Source organism: Acomys minous, assembly GCF_964271855.1.
Source record: "Acomys minous genome assembly, chromosome: 14".
Taxonomy (NCBI): Eukaryota; Metazoa; Chordata; class Mammalia; order Rodentia; family Muridae; genus Acomys; species Acomys minous.
The window spans coordinates 63,392,093-63,412,484 of record NC_140496.1 but is presented as its reverse complement, the minus strand read 5'-3'; the positions used below and the strand labels follow the sequence as shown (position 1 = coordinate 63,412,484).

At 36.7% G+C, this 20,392-nt stretch overlaps 1 protein-coding gene across 1 annotated transcript; it reads right to left on the bottom strand.

The window, feature by feature from the left end:
* Positions 1 to 7,419: 7,419 nt before the first annotated feature.
* On the bottom strand, positions 7,420 to 18,690 carry LOC311583529 (chitinase-like protein 3; the record flags this gene model as incomplete). Its single annotated transcript, XM_084757219.1, has 11 exons — positions 7,420 to 7,494; positions 8,230 to 8,371; positions 8,454 to 8,573; positions 9,378 to 9,563; positions 9,796 to 9,919; positions 11,955 to 12,079; positions 13,866 to 14,031; positions 14,684 to 14,740; positions 16,606 to 16,807; positions 17,388 to 17,417; positions 18,666 to 18,690. The coding sequence occupies 11 exons, from the start codon at positions 18,688 to 18,690 to the stop codon at positions 7,463 to 7,465; spliced, it is 1,209 nt and encodes a 402-aa protein (XP_084613345.1). The 3' UTR covers positions 7,420 to 7,462.
* Between the last annotated feature and the right edge of the window lie 1,702 nt (positions 18,691 to 20,392).

Here is a 20,392-nt window from a genome sequence, read left to right as displayed (position 1 = left end):
CACAAGAAAATAACCTCAAATCCATAGTAATGAAGATGATAGTGGAGGAAATGAATAAAATCCATAAACAAATGCAAGAAGATGCAGCCAAACATATTGAAGACATTAAAGTGGTGTATAGAGAGGCACTGGGAAAAATTTAGGAAAATAAAAAACAATCAGATGAAGGAAATCAAATGGATCAAGATCTGAAGATAAAAATAGAAACAATGATAAAAGCACAGACAGAAGAAAACCAGGAACAAAAGAACTTTTAGAAGCAAGCAAGTAATACAGACCTAAGCTTCTCTAACAGAATTCAAGAGATGGAAGAATAAATCTTGGGAATAGAAGACACTATGCTAGAACTTGAAAGAACCATCAAAGAAAATGCTAAACTGGAAAAATTCCTGACACAAAACGTCCAAGAAATCAAGGACACCATAAAAAGATGAAATCTGAGGATAACAGGAATTGTGGAAAGAAAAGACACCCGGCTCCAAGGTCCAGAAAATATTTTCAACAAAATCAAAGAAGAAAATTTCCCTAATTTAAGGAAGGAGATGCATAAAAATATACAAGAGGCCTACAGAACACAGAATAGACCAGAATAGAAAATGCTCCTATCACATAATAATCAAAACACAAAATATACAGAATAAAGAAAAAAATTAAAATGACAAGGGAAAAGGGCCAAGTAACATATAATGGCAAATCTATCAGAATTACACCTGTCTTCTCAGTGGAGACTATAAAAGCCAGAAGGGCCTGGACAGAGGTCCAGCAAATTCTAAGAGAACACAGATGCCAGGCAAGACTACTATATCCAGTAAAACTTTCAATAACCATTGATGGAGAAAACAAGATATTCCATGATAAAAACAAATTCAAACAGTACCTAATGACAAATCTGGCCTTGCTAGAAGGAAAACTACAACCCAAAGTGACAAATTACGACCAAAATTACATGGGAAATAGATAGCTACACTGTCAGAAAAACATAACCACACAAACACTCTACTGCAATCAAGGGACTTAACAGTCACTGGTCATTAATATCTCTCAACATCAATAGTCTCAATTTTCCAATAAAAAGATACAGACTAACTGAATGCATGCATAAACAAGACCCAATATTCTTCTGCATTCAAGAAACACATCTCATCCACAAGGATATCCATTACCTCAGGATAAGAAGCAGGAACAAGATATTCCAAGCAAATGGACATAGTAATCAAGCTGCAGTAGCTATTTTAATATCTAATAAAATAGACTTTCAAGCAAAATTAATCAAAAGAGATGAGGAAGGACACATCATACTCATCAAAGGTGAAGTCAACCAAGATGGCGTCACAATTCTGAACATCAGTGCTCCCAATACAAGGGCACCCACATTTGTAAAATAAATATTAACCAAGCTTACACCACACATTAACCCCCACGTATTGATAGTGGGAGACTTCAATACCCCACTTTCACCAAGGGATAGGTAAGTGAAACAGAAAATAAATCAAGAAATAATGACATTAACCAATGGCTTGAATCAAATGGATCTAACAGATATCTACAGAACTTCTCACTCAAACACAAAAGATTATACTTTCTTTTCAGCACGTCATGGAAACTTCTCCAAAATTTATCATATAGTAGGTCACAAAACAAGCCTCAGCAGATACAAGAAGATTGAAATAATACCTTGTATCCTAAAAGATCACCATGGACTAAAGCTGGACTTCAACAACAACAGAAATAATAAAAAGCCTACAAACATGGAAACTAAACAACTATCTAATTAATGACAACTGGGTCAGGGAAGAAATAAAGAAGGAAGTTAATGATTTCTTAAAATTTGATGAAAATGATGGAACAACATTCCCAAATTTATGGGACACATTGAAAGCAGTGCTAAGAGGAAAGTTCATAGTACTAAGTGCATTCATAAAGAAACTGGGAACATCTCATCTATGAAACTTAATGACACGTCTGGAAGCCCAAGAAAAAAGAAGAAGCAGAAACACCCAAGAGGACTAGACAGCTGGAAATAACCAAGTTCAAGCCTGAAATCAATAATTTAGAAACAAATAGAACAATTACAAAGAGCAACACAAGTAGGAGCTGGTTCTTTCAGAAAATCAACAAGATAGATTAAACCATTAGCCAAAATAACTGAAAGGCAGAGACACTGTGCAAATCAACAAAATCAGAAATGAAAAGGGAGAGATAACAACAGATTCTGAAGAAATACAAAGAATCATAAGGTCTTACTTCAAAGGCATATATGCCACAAAATTTGAAAATCTAAGGGAAATGCACAATTTTCTTGATCATTTCCACTTGCCAAAGTTGAATCAAGATCAGATAAACAATTAAATAGTCCTACTTCTCCTACAGAAATAGAAGCTGTTATTCATACTCAATAAAATACTCACAAACTGAATACAAGAACACATCAAGGATATCATTCACCATGACTAATGTATGCTTCACTCCAGGCATGCAGGGATGGTTCAATATATGGAAATACATCAATGCAATTTACCATATAAACAAAGTGAAGAAAAAAAGCCCCACATGATTGCCTCCTTAGATGTCAAAAAATCATTTGACAAAATTCAATACACATTCATGATGAAAGTTTTGGGGAGATCAAGGATACAAGACACATACCTAAACATAATAAAGGCTATATACAGCAAGCCATTAGCCAACATTACATTCAATGGAAAGAAACTCAAGGAAATTCCTCTAAAATCAGGGACCAGACAAGACTGCTCACTTTCTCCATATCTCTTCAATATAGTTTTGGAAGTTCTAGCCGGAGCAATAAGACAACAGAAGGAGATCAAGGAAATCCAAGTGGGAAAGGAGGAAGTCAAATTATGTCTTTTCGCAGAGGATATGATAGTGTACATAAATGACCCCTAAAATTCCACCAAAGAATTCCTTCAGCTGATAAAAACCTTTAGCAAAGTGCCTGGATACAAAATTAACTCAAAAAAATCAGTAGCTTTCCTTTATAAAGATGACAAATATGTTGAGAAATAAATTAGGGAAACTACACTCTTTACGATAGCCACAATCACTATAAAGTATCTAGGAATAACTCTAAGCAAACAAGTGAAAGACTTGTTTTGAAAAACGTCAAATCTCTGAAGGAGATTAAGATGACATCAGAAGAGGAAAAGATCTCCCTTCCTCATGGATCAGGAGAATTAACATAGTAAAAATGGCTTTCTTACCAAAGGCAGTTTACAGATTCAATGCAATCCTTACAAAAATACTTATACAAAATTTAAAGACATTGAAAGGTCAAGTCTCAATTTCATATGGAAAAAAAAAACCCAGAATAGCTAAAGCAATCCTGTACAATAAAAGATCCTCCAGAGGAATCCCCATCCCTGATCTCAAGCTGTACTATAGATCAAAAGTAATTAAAACAGCATGGTACTGGCATAGCAACAGGTTGGTTGACCAATGGAAATAATTCAAAGACCCATTAATAAATCTACACATACACGGACACTTGATTTTTGACAAAGCAGCCAAATCTATTCAATGGAAAAGCGATAGCATCTTCAACAAATGGTGCTGGTCTAACTGGATGTCTACGTGTAGAAAGATGCAAGTAGATCCATATTTATCACCATGCACAAAACTCAAGGCCAAGTGGATTAAAGACCTTGACATAAAACCAGAGACACTAAATCTGTTAGAAGAAAAAATGAGGAAGAGCTTGAAACTCATTGGCACAGGAGACAACTTCCTGAACAGAACACCAACAGCCCAGGCTTTATGGTCAACAATTAATAAATGGGACCTCATGAGGCTGAGAAGCTTCTGTAAGGCAGAAGACACTGCCAACAGAACAAAGTGACTGCCTACAGACTGGGAAAAGATTCTCACCAACCTATATCTGACAAAGGACTAATATCCAAAATATATAAAGAGCTCAATAAATTAAATACCACCAAACCAAATAACCCAATTAAGAAATGGGGCTCAAAATCAAGCAGAGAATTCCCAACAGAAGAGTATCAAATGGCTGAGAAACACTTAAAGAAATGTTCAACATCCTTGGTCATCAGAGAAATGCAAATCAAATGACTCTGAGATTCCATCTCATACCCATCATTGGCTAAGAGCAAAAATTCAAGTGACAGCATATGCTGGAGCAAATGCGGAGAAAGGGGAGCACTCCTTCATTGCTGGTGGGAGTGCAAACTTATACAACCATTTTGGAAATCAGTCTGTTGCTTTGTCAGAAAACTGAGAATAGGGCTATCTCAAGACCTAGCTATCCTTTTCCTTGGGGTATACCCAAAAGATGCCCCAACACACAACATCCTTATTCATAATAGGTAGAACCTGGAAACAACCTAGATGCCCCTCAGTTGAAGAATGGATAAAGAAACTATGGTACATTTACACTATGGAACACTACTCAGCTATTAAAAACAAGGAAATCCTAAAATGTGCAGGCAGTTGGATGGAATTGGAAATGATCATCCTGAGTGAGTTAACCCAGACCCAGAAAGAGGGACATGGCATATACTCACTTATAATTGGACACCAGGCCAACAGAGATATCCCATGAAAGTGTTCACTTAACCTGAGAATGGATGGATACTGGGACTTCCTATTGGGACTGTACATGAGAGAGGTAAGGAAGAATGGGGAAATATAAGGATCCAGAGGGTCCTAGAAGCCTACAAGAAAACCATTAAGGCTGGTGGATCTGGACCCAGGTGGGTCAGCTCAAACTACTGTACCAACCAAAGGCAATACATGCAGTAAACCTAGAACCCCTATCCAGATCTAGCCAATGGATAGCACATTTTCCACAAATTTGTGGAGAGCAGGGATTGATTTGGACATGAACTCTGCTTCCCCCTATTAGACCACTTCCCCTTGGTGTGGTGACCTGGTGGCATTCACAGGAAGAGTAAGCAGGCTACCAGGAAGAGACTGGATAGGCTGTGATCTTATAGTGGGGTACAAGATCCTCTTCTGTCACAGATGTAGGGGAGGAGAATAGGATGAAAGAGGAAGGGAGGGGCAATGGGGACATACAAGTGAGGGAGTAACAAATAAGATGTAATCGGAGTAAATTACTTAAGTAAGTTTAAAAAATCTGTTCACCCTCCACCCCAAAAAATATGTAGATTTTTGAGGAGTAAATGAGCACCAGAAAATGTACTAGAGCTAAGTCCAGTGCTTAGGGAGATAAAACTTCCTTTTTAACACCTAATGCTATGTGGAATAACGGGAGTGGTGACCTCAGGATAATATCCTGTTCAGTCAAGCTTCCAACTTGTAAAAATGAATTAAAGAAAAATGTAAGAAGAAAACCATCAACAACAGAAAGCTGGTGCAGATGTAATTGTATGAAGGTGCTGAGTTCCAGTCATATCAAGCAGCAGAGTTGGTAACTTTGGCCACATGATTCAAGCTTTAGAATCAAGGATATAAGAAAGGAGTTGTGGAATCTCTGTCTGTCGATAAGGAAAGCCATTGAGGATAGGCATGGTTCAGGGGTGTCCAAGAACGGAGGCCCAGAGGGGTCATTACATGAAGCTATGAAGTTGAAGTCTGCATTGTATTGGAGACACCAAGATGTTGGAGATGTTACAATAATTCAATACCTGCCAAGGATACCTGCAGACTGGTTGTGGAACCAGCCTAATAGAGATGGAAGAGGGTTTCATCCAGCAAATCTGGAAGAAGTTGAAGATCTGAAGACCACTTTGGCATCAGGCATGGAGCTGCAGAATTTAGAGTTTTCCTTGTTGGTTTTCAGACTTCCTTTGGTCAAGTATTTCCTCACCATGCTTCCTTTACTACTTTTTGGAATAATAATGTGTGTTCTGTGTCCCCAAAATGTTAAAACTGTATAGCCTACTTTTTTACTTCTTAGGAATTACAGTTAAGAGAGTGTCTTGAGTTTCCAAAGAGATTTTGGAATTTTAAGCAGACCAGAGACAGTGAAATACTATGGGGGCTTATGAGGTTGTAGTGCATACATCTTATATCATACTTATGATATAAGTATATCAGGGGCAGGGACTAGAATGTGGTGGTTTTAGTAAGAATGGCTCCTATAGGTTCATATATATATTTGCATAGTCACCAGGAAGTGGTACTAGTTGAAAGGATTTAAAGGATTAGGAAGTGTGGCCATGTTGGAAGAAGTGTTAGTAGGGGTGAGCTTTGAGGTTTCAAATTCCAATTCCAACCCAGAATTTTTCTTTCTGCCTATGGATCACTACATAGCTCTCACCTCCTGTTCTGGCACCATTTATGCCCCCATGCTCCCTGAAACTGTAAGCAAGTTCCCAATTAATTGCTGATGTTTATAAGAGTTGCCTTGGTCATAGTGTCTTTTCATAGCCACAGAATAGTTACTAAAATGCTAACAAGTGATAAAACATGAAAGAACCTAAGATATTATCCTAAATGACAATACCACTTCACAAAATGACAAATCCTGTCTGCAGACACCATTATGGCATTCCCAAAACAAATAAAATTCACACAACCAAAATTAGATTGAGATTATTATGGCCCATGTAGGGAGATTTACTAGGTTTTAGTGAGAGCTTGAGTTTGTGATTAAAAAATTAATTGTAGAATTTGATATGTGATGCTTGAACAACAATGACAAAGATTATGACTATGCCTGGTAGAAATGTATCCCAAGAGGGTCAACATGGTAAAGTCTATATCCACCACAACAGAATATGCAAAACTACCCAAAGTCATTTGACAGGTGGATGCCAAATGACCTGTCAAGCCAGTGGATGAAAGGACAGGTGGTGGCAACCAACACTTGTTTTAAGGAATGAGGTGGGTTAGGAAGGACTTCCTTCAACCGCAGTCCTGGAAGGCAAGTCATACGGAATCCTTTCAAATCTTTGAAAGCTGCAAACTTATCAGAGCCTCAAACAGTTTTGGTTCTCAGAAGACATGGAAGAATGCATTGAAATTAATTTCTTTTTAGGTAAAACAACAGTGTTCTCTCACAGCCTCAGTCATCATGAAGAAGCCTTTAGACACACAGAAGACTGAAAACCAGTGGGATCAACCACTTCCTCTCATAAGCATTTGATTACTATAATGTATAAGGATGTTGAAATTTCACAACAAGAAGATATTACCTCAAAACCACACACAAAACACCAAGCATGATCATGTTTTTGAATGAGGAATTTATTATTAGAAGCCAGTCAGAAACAAGGTACCTCTACACAAAGCGAAGGAGAATATTCAGAGCATGGACACCGCTGACAGATAAAGACCATTCCAAGTTGCATTATGAACTGGCGCTGAAGACAAGACAGCCATGGCAGTTGGCCTGGTGTGTGATTCACTTAAGTAGAACCGGAAGTTATGTCTATTATTTTCCACAGAAGGAGGACATGGAGCCCACTGTGTCAGAGCTGTGGATCTTGTTCTTATTCTTATGGTTCTCAGGACCAATTGCAGGCTAAAGCTCCCTATGATAAGGAGACTTACATCCTGAAAGACACAGCACAAAGACACATCAGTGATCTTGAAAAGAAGGCAGAATTTCCCCATATTTAAAGAGAAGTACAGCCATGGTGGCATGGGTTGGAGACTCAATTGCTTTTAGTTTTTCACTTTATATCAGATGATAAATCCAGACTTCACAGTTAGGGAAACTTTAATACAAACCCAGAGTTTATTTAATATTTTTGTCTTTATAGTCTACTACAGATAAGGCTAGCCTGGTGTTAAAAGGATTACTTTACCTATCAATATCATTAACAATATTTTGTGGGTAACCAGTGGGTAAATGAGTTTGTTAGAATTTTCAGTATACATTGTATATCAATGAAAATGTGTATAGATACATGCATGGCCACACCGTTGAAGTCTTTCTGTTAAAACCCCTCAAAGGAAAAGAGTCAAAATCCAACAAAGAACATCAAAGAGTAGAATGTACTTATAATTAAGGTCACTACATTTTCTCTGACTCATGTACACTTAAGACATAGTAGATTGAAACAATACACCTTAACTACCAAAGTAGACCTCATTTCCAGTAAGTATGTAATATCCTTTAATGGAATTGAAGGTTTTGGAAAGGTGAGTAACTTTATCTCACCTGCAAAAATGCACACAGATAAAATGAGAAAATTCTCCTTCGGGAGCGAGGATGGGATTGTCAAGGCTACCTTTGAGTTGATAAGGGACGTTGTAAATCATCAGTATAACTCTGCTGTCACTTACCTGCACGATGCACACTGAGAGCTTTCTTTAAGGTAGAGATGAGAGGGAACATGCCCTGGTTACAGAAAGAACCCGTGAAGTCATCCATGTCAAGAGTCCAGACCATGGCACCTCCAAAGTTGTGCTCCTTGAGCCACTGAGCCTGTTTAGGCAGAGGACATGAGTCATTTGATATCCTGTGGGTACAGGCTACAATCTCAGCATGTCTAATAGAGTGACCTTACCTTTATCTGGAAGCTCTTGATATTATCATAGCCAATCCATTCATTGCCTTGATAAGCATAGGGAACTTCCTGAGAGGCATCCCACCTCTCAGTGGCTCCATCATTCAAAAATGTGCAAATCTGTAAACATTCAACGTATTCAAAGATTTAAAATATCAATATTAAGAAATAATAAGAAAATACATTTTAACTTTCTTCTTTTTCATTCTCTTGTGGGGGTTTCCTCCAATATCTATTGAGTTTTATTTTCCTTATAGTAAACTGAGACATTTATTTTTTTTACTGGTACCAGTGGAGCTATTTAGAGCTTTCCCCAGGCTAGGTGAGTAATATAAACTGAATCGCATTTATAGCTCTCATTACTACATCTTTACCTTTAAAAAAAGAGGTAAACAAATGAGATAATCTTCAAACTGGTTATTTTCTTGTCTCTGTACTGGAAAGTTGAGATTCTTTGTGTAAGGATTGAAGGGGCAGAATAATTTTTCTAACATACATTGGCATACTAGGATCTCATCATTTTACACATACTACTGAAAACTGAACACAATGTCAAGCTTACTAAAATAAGAAATGAAGACTGAGTTATTTTTCAAACATTTATATGTTGTCTTCATTCTTGCACTGTATTTTCAGAATCCACCCTATTATGAGATAAGTACTTATTTGTATTATGTATATAGTCTAATGAGTGGATTTTAGATTGTGTTCTGTTGTATGAAAGAATCTTTTCTATTCTTAATTATTTCTCACTATTTATTGATATGAAAATATACGATAAAATTATAAGCACTTGAAATGATGAGTCTGTTTATTGAAAGATGCTGCTTAACACAATAAACATTTGATTTCAGAAGATTCTAGTTCCCAAACTCTGAAACTGAGCATAAAATTAACTGAGCACACTATAGCTAACCTACTGACCTCATAGTAAGCCAAGAGTCCTGCTTCATTTGTGTACGTCCCTGGAGGGCCAGCGCTAGTAGTAGGGGCACCAATTCCAGTATTGGAGGGGTCACTCAGGGTGAAGGTATGTCCATATGTTGGAAATCCCACAATAAGTTTCTCTGGCGCAGCCCCATGTTCCTTCCAGTAGGTCATGATGTAATCCTGTAGTGGCAGAAGGTAGGTTTTAAGGCTTAAGCAGCTGGCTACCTTTGCTGGCTAATCCTGCTCTCATGGCTCAAATTATGTGCTGTTGATGGTCAAATAATAAGATATGTTTTCCAAATATTGTTGAGTTACAGTTTTTCAGTCATGCCAAATGGTATGAGTTAATTGTACAAAACTCACAAGATATAGGAGATTTATTATCTTCTTTTGAATCTGTGCAAGTTCTTACCACATTGAGGTAGTCATAAATGCCAGAGGCAATTAGGGATTTGTAGAGAGGACTATTTTCTCCAGTGTAACCATCCTGGGAGCTATGGAGATTATATGTCATGACCTGGATGTAGTCAAGAGACCTGAAAAGAGGAAAGGTCTTACAATCAATCTTCATTTGGGCTAAGTTTGTTCAAGCTTTTCATTGCATCCTTAACTACCCCAATTCCTCACTATATGCACCATTCTTCCTCCTCCACTAATACCTGTCTGCTAATTTTATGTTATCTGTAAACAAGAGTGGTGACAAAAGATATGTTAAAATTTATGCTCTTTGACCTTTGAGAAAACCAATTAAAGAATGCCAGAGAAACAAAAGAGTAAACATATTGCCAATGAAATTAACTCCAGATAGACATTTTAGGAAAGAAGCAAGTAGAGAGTGGCTTAGCAAAACATTAATGTTTTGGGATTATGCTTTATGTCAGTCCAATAACAAATACTTCTGTACAAGGTATTTGTCCTGAAGGCACCCCCAAACAATCCAATATGTGGCCATTGCTCTAGGATGCTCATTATAACTGATGCAAAACCCATACTGTTTCATACACAACAAATGTTAGACATAGACAAAGCAAAACAACCCAAAATTTACAGGGCAAACTTTACTTTTTTGGCAATCCTACATAAAGCCAAATAGTGTTATGTGGGCTTCTGGAGGATGAAGATATCAGTGGTCTGCCCCCGTGCTAGAATCTGCATGTTATAATATCAACATGCATGCCAAGTTACGCACTAAAGGCAAACAGCCTGAAGGTAGTAAACTGCTTTTGGATAGGATATGAGTCCTTTCATGGAATGTATTTCATACCTAGTATTGTAAAGCTGGGAAAAGCTTTTGCATTAGGAAGTCACAGACACAACAGGCAACCAACTCTTGTGGTTTCGCTAGATTGTCTTACTGTTAAATTGATTTTTAAATCTGTAGTTGCATACCTATAGAAGAATGACTATCTCAAATACTTGCAGAGAATTTGCTCTTTTTAAAGAAGAGTAGTTGACTAAGACACCTCCTTATTGGTTAAAGTACCTAATCTAAGTAAGTCAGAGCCCTCAGCTAGAGAAGTAGCATGTCTATTTTCATTTTTTATATTCAAGGCTCAAAGAGTGTTATAGAAAATCAGTGAAAAGAACTTATTAATGCAGAAGGAAGAAACATTGTGGAATGCTGATATCTAGATTAGATGTTGTTATTATTGGAAACACAGCCTCCAATCAGTTTTGGTGACATGCACACTACTTACAAGAGAGGCAATTGCCAGCTCCAGCTCCACATTTGAAAGAGAAGCTTTTGTTACTTGGTGGCTGCTGAGGGAACCAGTTTCAATCTGCTTTGGGAATGTGGACTTTCTTTGGTGCCTGAGATATGGTGGATGATCCCATAGCCATATATATACCAGTATTTCAGTTCAAGGTTTATTAACATCATTAAGGAATTAAAAACTGGATGTCTATGTGTAAGAAAATGCAACTGGACCCATATTTGTCACCTTGTACAAAACTCAAATCCAAGTGGATTAAAGACCTCAACATAAAACCAGAGACACTAAGTCACTTAGAAGAAAAAGTGGGGAAGAGCCTGGAACATATTGGCACAGGAGACAACTTCCTGAACAGAACACCAACAGCCCAGACATTAATGTCAACAATTAATAAATGGGATCTCATGAGGCTGAGAAGCTTCTGTAAGGCAGGAGACACTGTCAAGAGAACAAAGCAACAGCCTACAGACTGGGAAAAGGTCTTCACCAACCCTACATCTGACAAAGGTCTAATATCCTAAATATATAAAGAACTCAAGGAATTAAAAACAGAAAACATGGAATTCAGAAGAATATATGTTATGAGGTATTGGGATGATTTGGAGGACCGTATTAATGAATGAATATGATAAAAATACATTCCATACATGTATGAAATTTTAAGGGATAGATAAACACATTATTCATAAGATAAATAAAAATTAGTTAATATCCGAGAGACATTTTTATGCCTGTGTAGGCAAAACACATCTATAACCATGCCCATAAGCAATATCCTGGAGGGGCAAGAAAGCCCATGAATAGGGTCCCTCTGTCTATACTCCCACAAGAGTCCTGGAGATCAATTCTCACTTACTGAGACAGTTCAGGGATCCTGTACCCAGACTGGACAGTAGCAATGACACCAGCTACAGTGGCAGTGACTAATAACCGTGGCCTGTCATTCTCTTCAGATTCTTGCTCAAAAGCTTCACGCATTTCCTACAAAAATTATGGGATATAAGTATATCTCAAATTTATTCCAGATCTTTTCATAATAAATGTAATACACTGATCAAAATTATACAATGTACCTTTACACATTTTGTTTCACTTTACTGTTTCAACACCTCAATAAATCAATATAATAGATGAAATTAATTTCTGGCTACCTAACATGCATAGACATTCAAAGATATTAAAACATCTAGCAGTAATGAGGCAGTTAAATTACTGAATACAGGCCCCAGTGTCTGATCAGAGCTGCTCCTGAATCCAGTCCTCTGGAAATGAAGTGACTCCAATCTGTGACCACATCCTCTTGCAATGTTGCAAAGAGGTGCTACTGTTGCTCAGTGGAAGAGCTATCTTAGTGCCTGATGATAGCACACCTGTTTTCTCTATTATTCTAATCTTATCTTTAATCTTAGGATATCTCTTATAACTGTGTTAGTTGGGCATGCCAGATAGTGTTTCAAAGAGTGAGTGTCATCTAGAGTTTCTTTTTCTTGTTTGCTGTTTTGATTTGTCCTATAGGTTTTGTTTATATGTATGTTTGGTTTTTGCTATCATAACACAGAGAGAGAGAGAGAGAGAGAGAGAGAGAGAGAGAGAGACAGACAGACAGAGAGAGAGACAGAGACAGAGACAGAGACAAAGACAGAGAAAGAGACAAAGAGAGAAAGAGAGAGACAAAGTCGGAGACAGAGGGATAGAGACACACAGAGGCAGAGAGACAGAGATATGGAGACAGAGAGACAAAGACAGAGAGCGATTCCCATTAATTTTTATCTTAATGTTTCTATATACCTGTCCTTCTTCCCCCACCGAAAAACCAGTGTTTGTCTTATCACAGATCCCTTATTTCCTCCAAGTTCTTACCACTGTATCCTTGCCTACTCTCTCTATTCCAGTTAATATCAAAGTAATCATCAAAAAGCTCAGCCTTTGACATATTTGTCCTCTAAATACAACCCCTCAAATGTCCCATAGTCTTGTTGGAAAATTACATATCTTTTTCTAAATATTAAGCCACATGATCAGAATCCACCACCTTTATAAACTCACATGGCTCACTATATCCCTTGCTCATTAATCTCTATGGCTTCATTGTTACAGACCCAGCCTTATCTAATTTGATGACAACAGTGTTCTTCCCATACAGAGATCAAGTATCATGTACTTAGAAACCCTTTTACAACCTTCTTTATACAGTCAGGTATTCACACCTTTAGGTTTCTTTTTTACTATGCTGACATTCATTATGGCAGTTATCAGGAATTGCTTCAGTTGTTGCCCAGGTTATACTGTTCTGACTCAGATGTGTACACTTGGAAGCAAAAGGTTGTGCTTTCTTCACATCATTAGCCTTTGCCCATTCAATGCCATGGAATATACAATGATCAATAATAGTAGACAGCCTCAACTACTTTTTATGAGATTTGAATTCGGTTGGGAAACACAACCAGTGTTTACGATACTAGCTAAGTAATCCTGAGATAGTACTTCAAAACCTTAATGTACCTAAATTTTTCTTGCCCGTAACACAAAGACAATGGTGTCTCTGGCACTTACACCATAGACAACATATGAATATAAAGTATGGTTCTACACCTGCATGTTGAGTAAAACTCCACATGCATGATAAATGAATGCACCATATCTTAGGATCTTTGAAATGCTAAGAATGTATAATTCTAAATTCAAGTTTGGTTTACTCTACAAGAACTCAACTGTCCTTGGAAAGTATTGAGTTTAAATGCTCTAAGACACTTCCTGGGTTCCTCACCTTCACTAGGACAGTGAAGAGATGCTTGTCCTTAGCAGGGCTGCCATGAGACCCAGGATACTGCCAGTCCAGATTCAGCCCATCAAACTCATACTGGCGCAGGAACTTGATGACTGACTTAATGAATGTCTGACGGTTATGAGAAGTAGAGACCATAGCACTGAACCTTAGGAAGATGAAAAGAAAAAAGAAGATTTGTGTGATATAAAAACATTGGAAATAAAGGTCATAGCTAAATTATGATTCCGTGTTCTTCACCAAGGTAGCCTGGTTTTCTACCAGCCTCTCCTTGCACTAAGACCACCTGTCTCTAATGCTACCTCAGCATCCATTATTTTGTTAGTCTGCCCTAACTATTAACCTGTTGAACTTTCATGTATCATAGTTCTCCACAATAGCTCATCGTATGTTTTCTTCAAACACACTCCAATTTTATATTTACTGAGAGAAAGATTTTTCTGTACAAGGATATCTCAATTTAGCTCTTGCAAAGATGGGAAAAGCAATAGATGACCCTCCTCTCACATGGAGGATTTTTAAAAACTTTAAGAAGCAACTCTTTGTAGTAAGTAACTAACTCCCAGAGGATGCCTCCCAGACTACTCAAACCAATTTGATCTTGTGAAAGCCACAAGTAGACCTAGAAAGAATGTGTTTCGTTTAATGTAAGGATTTAGTGTAATATATTAGAATTTAACATGTTTTCCCAATAGGTATTCTTAACACCTTTCAAAAATGCAAACTATGGAAACAAGTTTGTGTAATCCTAACCAAGTTACAATAGCAAATACACAATGGGCTATGTTTATAGAACTTACGGTGCTGACCCAATGTCCAAGCTGCCAACAGCCAGGAGAGTTTTTAGCTCGATATTCCTTAAGACCAAAGAGAAGGAGAGAGAGAGAGAGAGAGAGAGAGAGAGAGAGAGAGAGAGAGAGAGAGAGAGAGAGAGATCAAAATCTTTGGTGTCTTCATATGAAAAAGCAGTATCATGTCTTTATTACTCATATTATTCAGTGTTGTGTTGCCATGGCACAACCCATTCCAGTAAAAATTCCTATCCCCATTGAAAATTTGAACAACAAATCTTTGTTATCATATTTTTTATACAAGATCTTTAAAGTAAAGTAAATTCAACACAAATTTACCAAGTCATACTGACTATAATTCTTTGCCAATAGCTTAGAACCACAGTTATTTCTCATTCTCCCTAATCACATAATATGATAGAGATTTTTGAGCTTTATTAATTTCTCAACTGCCATAAGTAAATATAAATCGTGTCTGCTGAAAGAGTACATTTACATGGGAATTCTTTTGAGATATCAGTTTCCAATAATTATGATTAGCCATTGTGAGAAGACAAAGTGCTAGGCATCTTGTCTCTTCCTCAGAGATTCAGATTCTGTTGTCTGGAGTAGGAGTAGGCATTGCTTTCAGTGCAAGTTCTAATGCAGGACAAGTAAGGGGTAATATTCAAGGAACTTTGTTTATATTCATTTCTTTATAGTTGGGAATCATAGTTTAGTTCCTTCTTAATATAGTGTCATTACTGAAGATAGAAGTCACCTTTTTCCTTGTTATGGGTATGGCTATCCCAACTAAAACCTGCAATTACTGAATATGAGGTCTTGGCTTGTTATTAAATAAAGAACTGTAAGAGAGTAAACTAAACCATTCTAATTCTGAAGGCAGTGATGTATGAATTAGAATATCATCCATTTCTTGTTTTCTAAAGTAGAAAGCTAAGATTTCCTCTTCACAAAAGCAGAAACAAACCAGAGACAGAAAGGGAGATACACATCCCACGTGCTTTTATAATGGTGATAATAGGCTGTATAAAAGAATGTCTACTTTCTGCAAATTTATGCATCTTTACTAAACCATAAGTGACAACATCTTGAGGAAGAAGGTTTCAGTAGAATAGTCTTGTCTACATGTCACACAAGAAACTGGGTTCCAGTCTCATGAAATATGAGGCTACCAAATTACTGTAATAACATGTGGATTTCTATGTGTGTGACTTGGTCAGTGGTTTAAAATATGTTCTCAAAACTTGTAAAATATCATTGAAAAAATGAAAAAGAGTTTCTTCTAAAAATTAAGAGAGAGAGAGATGACCCACATAAAGAGTAGAACTTTAAATTGTACAAATATATTTGCAAATGATGTAATTATAAGATGTTACTTTCACATATATAGTAGGAATTGTATAAACTGTATATGAAGAATAAAAATCACCCTTGACAAAAAGTGGGTTAAGCCATAGAAATTTCTCAAAAAATCCTAAAAGATGTAAGAAAAACAACATATTTTAAGAGAGCCATTTAAATTACAACCACATTAATGTAACATCTCATGTCTATCATGATGGGTGGCTATAAAAAAAAAAGATAAAATGACCCATTTTGTCAGGGATATGAAGAAAAACCTCTTGTGCACCAGTAGTAGGTATATAACTTCTGTCATATATAAATACAGCACAAATAAATACTGTCACATGAGAATGAACCATGGAGATCCTCCAAAAAGATAAACTGCCATATTACCAAGCAAAGACAGTACATAGTTTATATCTAAAATATATGTGATTGATGTAATAAAAAAATCAGTTTCTCTCAAGTTAAAATTGAAGAAATATACCCTAGTTCACTTCTCAACTCAAAATCATTGATTTTTCGCACCATTTAAGAATCATTGAGATATCCAACTAATGATAGAAAATCTGTCCTTCCCTTACCACTTTTTCAGAGCATTTAATGCTTTGTATTCCTTCAAGTCCTCCTTACTCATCATGGTGATCTCATTGTTCTTCATTCCAGCAAAGGCATAGATCAGATGAGTACACAAGCAAGGATCAATGTCACCAGGGTTGAAACTCCCCAATTCAGGCCGATCCTTGGCCCCTCTGGTGTAGTAACACATCAGCTGGTAGGCAGAACCTGGGAATGTTATCAGAAAAACAATGCCCCGATGCAGATACCAGTGAATTTGTTAAGATCTTGCCTTGCCTCTTTCCCTTAATATGTCTCATGCACCTGTTCCAAATGATCAGAAGAATGTTCTGAATATTCTGGCAGATAGGTTCAGATATTTTGATTGGCGCACTTGGCAATGACCAAGTTTAGTTGTAATTGGTACTGATGCATAGTCAAAGCTGGTTAATCTTTGGATCCTCATAAGCAAAACAATCAAACAAATTTTTCCTTGAGACCCAGAGGTTACCATAGTCAAAACACTCAACTTGTTTCACTAGAAATGATAGTAGTAAGAGCTGATATGACTCTACCACCCACAAAGCCAACTCATCATTTTTTTTCTCAAGTAGATTACTTTTTGAGACACTTTTGCCAAATAAATCATTATAGGCAAACAACTTCATTAGGAACAATTAACCTGTATTAGAGATATATTTAAGGGAAGTTTTTCTTTTCCTTCTTTTTCTCTCCTTGTTTTTTTTTTTTTGGTTTGTTGTTGTTGTTGTTGTTGTTGTTGTTGTTGTTGTTGTTGTCAACAACTCACCTAAATGAGCATTCAGCAGAATGGCCAGACCTAGGGAGAGAGAGAGAGAGAAGACACATTTTTCTAAGGATCAGTTACTAGGACCATAAGTGTCAAATTCCCAGTTCCTGTAAGCCCTCCTACTGACTATAGATAATTCCATCCCAAAAGAAATTCTACAGCTATGCACAGTGTGGGCACTGGAGTCATCCCTGCCTTTCAAATTTCTCCCACTTTTGATAGAACCTGGCAATGTCCTGCTCTGTGTTCTGGTTTTTAATTGTTATTCCATTTCTCTGCTCATGGTAAGGATTGAAATTATTCACTATTCAATCTACTTAGTGAGCATGTATTCATCAGCTCTGGTACCCATACCTGCAAATGAGTCAAGCCTTCTGCTAGTCAAAACAACATCTAAAATACATCATTCAATATCTTTCAGAGCCATGACAATTATTTCAGTTCATCTTTTCAAAAGCCCTACCAAATTTTTGGCTTAAGACAAAAATTTTAATCTACAAAGGAATAATTGAAGATTTTGGATGTCTCTAGTTTGAGTCAGGGTGTTATAATAGGTAGCCCAAGCTAGCCCCCTACTGTAGAATCATCTGTCTGTGCCTCCTGAGTCTTGAAATTTGAATCATATCACTATCATGAAAATAGAGCTCCTCTACTCTGAACCCTTTGTGCATTGGTGCTTCAGTCTTTACCTGCTTAAGTTTCTGAAGTTGAACAAACTGTATAAGGTACATCTGCAGAGAAAACTCTAAGTTTGAACTACTTGCTTTAGACACCTAAATCTAACTCTTTGGATCACTAAATGTCCCTCCCTGTGACAATATTAGGACATTACTGAAACAGGTCTATGGAGGATAAATGTTAAATAATTCTGAAAAGAGGAGAGCAAAGAAAACTTGAATAGTTCTATATCAGAATTTACAGATGTCCATCTTTCAAATTTTGTTTCAGAAGACAAAAAAAAAATCAACCAAATGGCAACTTCAAACAGGTGTTAGAGCAAGAGTGATAGAATAGTGAATTACTGGAAAGAGACAAAGACAAAAAGAATCCTTGAATAAAGGTAAAATATAAGTGCCGTTCCTATATCATCAGTGACAGTAAAAGTGTTCTACCAGCCTGTGGGCTACTGAAAGCTATAAGAAAGTTAAATAAGGAAAAATTGAAATTACAAAAAGTATGGTAAATCACAGAGTTGCAGTTTCAAAGTTGCTTCCTTGTCAGGTTCTGTGAGGAAAGAATAAAACAAGAGCGAGGCTCTGTGTCTGATTGTCAACTCACCTGTGGCAAGAATGAGCTTGGCCATGGTGTCTCTGGATTGCTCCAGGAGAGCTTCTGCTGGCTTTTTATACTCTTAGGGACCATGGTTTTCATAGATTTTGAAGATGGAAAGTTTTTACTAGGAAACCTTTCGGGTAATCTTTTAATCCATAGCTCCCTACTCTGACTCATCTTCTTTAGTTTATCATCAGCAGCTTTCATCACGCTGTATGGACAAAATAGCTATGTTTCCAAGAAGTGGGTGGGTACCACCGGCATAGGCATTAGTCATCTGGGTAAGATCATTTTAGAAGTCCCCTGATACATAACATTTCTTTAGATACTGCAATTAACACTTATTGTAAAGATCATACCTGAGAAAATTGAACTCCCATTGAAAAGTAAACAATACAGTTCATTGGAAGTTATTTGAAATTTGTCATTATAATCCTTTAGTCATTCACCAGAGAGTCTTGAAATTTTCTCAGGCTGTGGGCCACTCTTTAACATTGTGGAGACTTTTCATTTTAGGAGGAACTTAAGGCAATATCATAACATAACCTTACCTAACAATATATGGGCCCAATCATATTCCTTCTCACACTTTCAAGTACTCTTTAGTCTTTTATACAATCTCTTAACACAGAGAGAGTAATTGAAACCATTTCCAGCTGCTAGAACATAAGGATAATGATATAAAATTTTATACAATTATTGGCCACAAATATTTTTTAGAATTCTGTGTTTAGAATTAATTTCAATCTCTTCTTCTAGGCACAGTCTGTTACTAGCATCTTACATTAAATTTTGACTTCTATAAAATTATGTACTTATACCTTAAAAAACATTACATGCCATTCATTTTTTATCAAGGATTTTATTTTATTTTTGGAATATACATTTATATTATTACACATAAATAAAAAAATTACATGCAGTAAAAAGAAATAATCTGGATTATATTAATGTTGCATTCATGGTGTTCTGCCTAATTATATTTGGCAACCTTGTAGAAAACATCTTTCCTATCTTGGTGAGTCTAAAATTCTGAATGAGAATCAATATCTTTCATATCTCATATTTGTTGACTTAAAAGCTCTATCTAGGCATAAAAAACATCATAACCCCTAAACAGCTAAGGTTAATTGTAAGACTAAACTATCTGGTCTTCATTTCCATCAGAGAATTGAGAAAGAATGAAACTTATTTACTTATTTACTTGAGTGAGTCAGAAGTGCATATTAGCAGCTTCCAAAATGAGGAGGGGGAAATGACAGAGACAATTTGCTGCCTGAAAAGTCACCCAAAACTCTCTATAATGTTGGAGCGTCATCTTCAGCCTTCTAGACCAATATAGCTGACAAACATATTGGTGAGGCAGGAACTATTGGGGACTTTCTTACCCTGTCTTTGCAGAGTTTGGCCAACTCTGTCTGTATCCAAGCTTGCCTATTTTAGACAGAATTCTGTCTGTGGCAAGAAGGGGAATATTTTGCCCAGTGACTTGTTTGCCACATTTGAAACCATCTCCATAAGGATGTTCTTTGATGCTCATCATCTTCTTGAAGTAGGTTGGGTGCTGCCAGGAGTTATCCTATCTTGTTGTCAAAGAATCTTTAAGATATTGAAAGTCTCTTTAAATGCCATATTCTGTAAGTCTCTAAGGCTTTGAAGACCTTAATTAGCTATTTCACCCTATCTATCTAAAGGAACATATCTGTCCGTTAAAACTATGATGTATGTTCTTG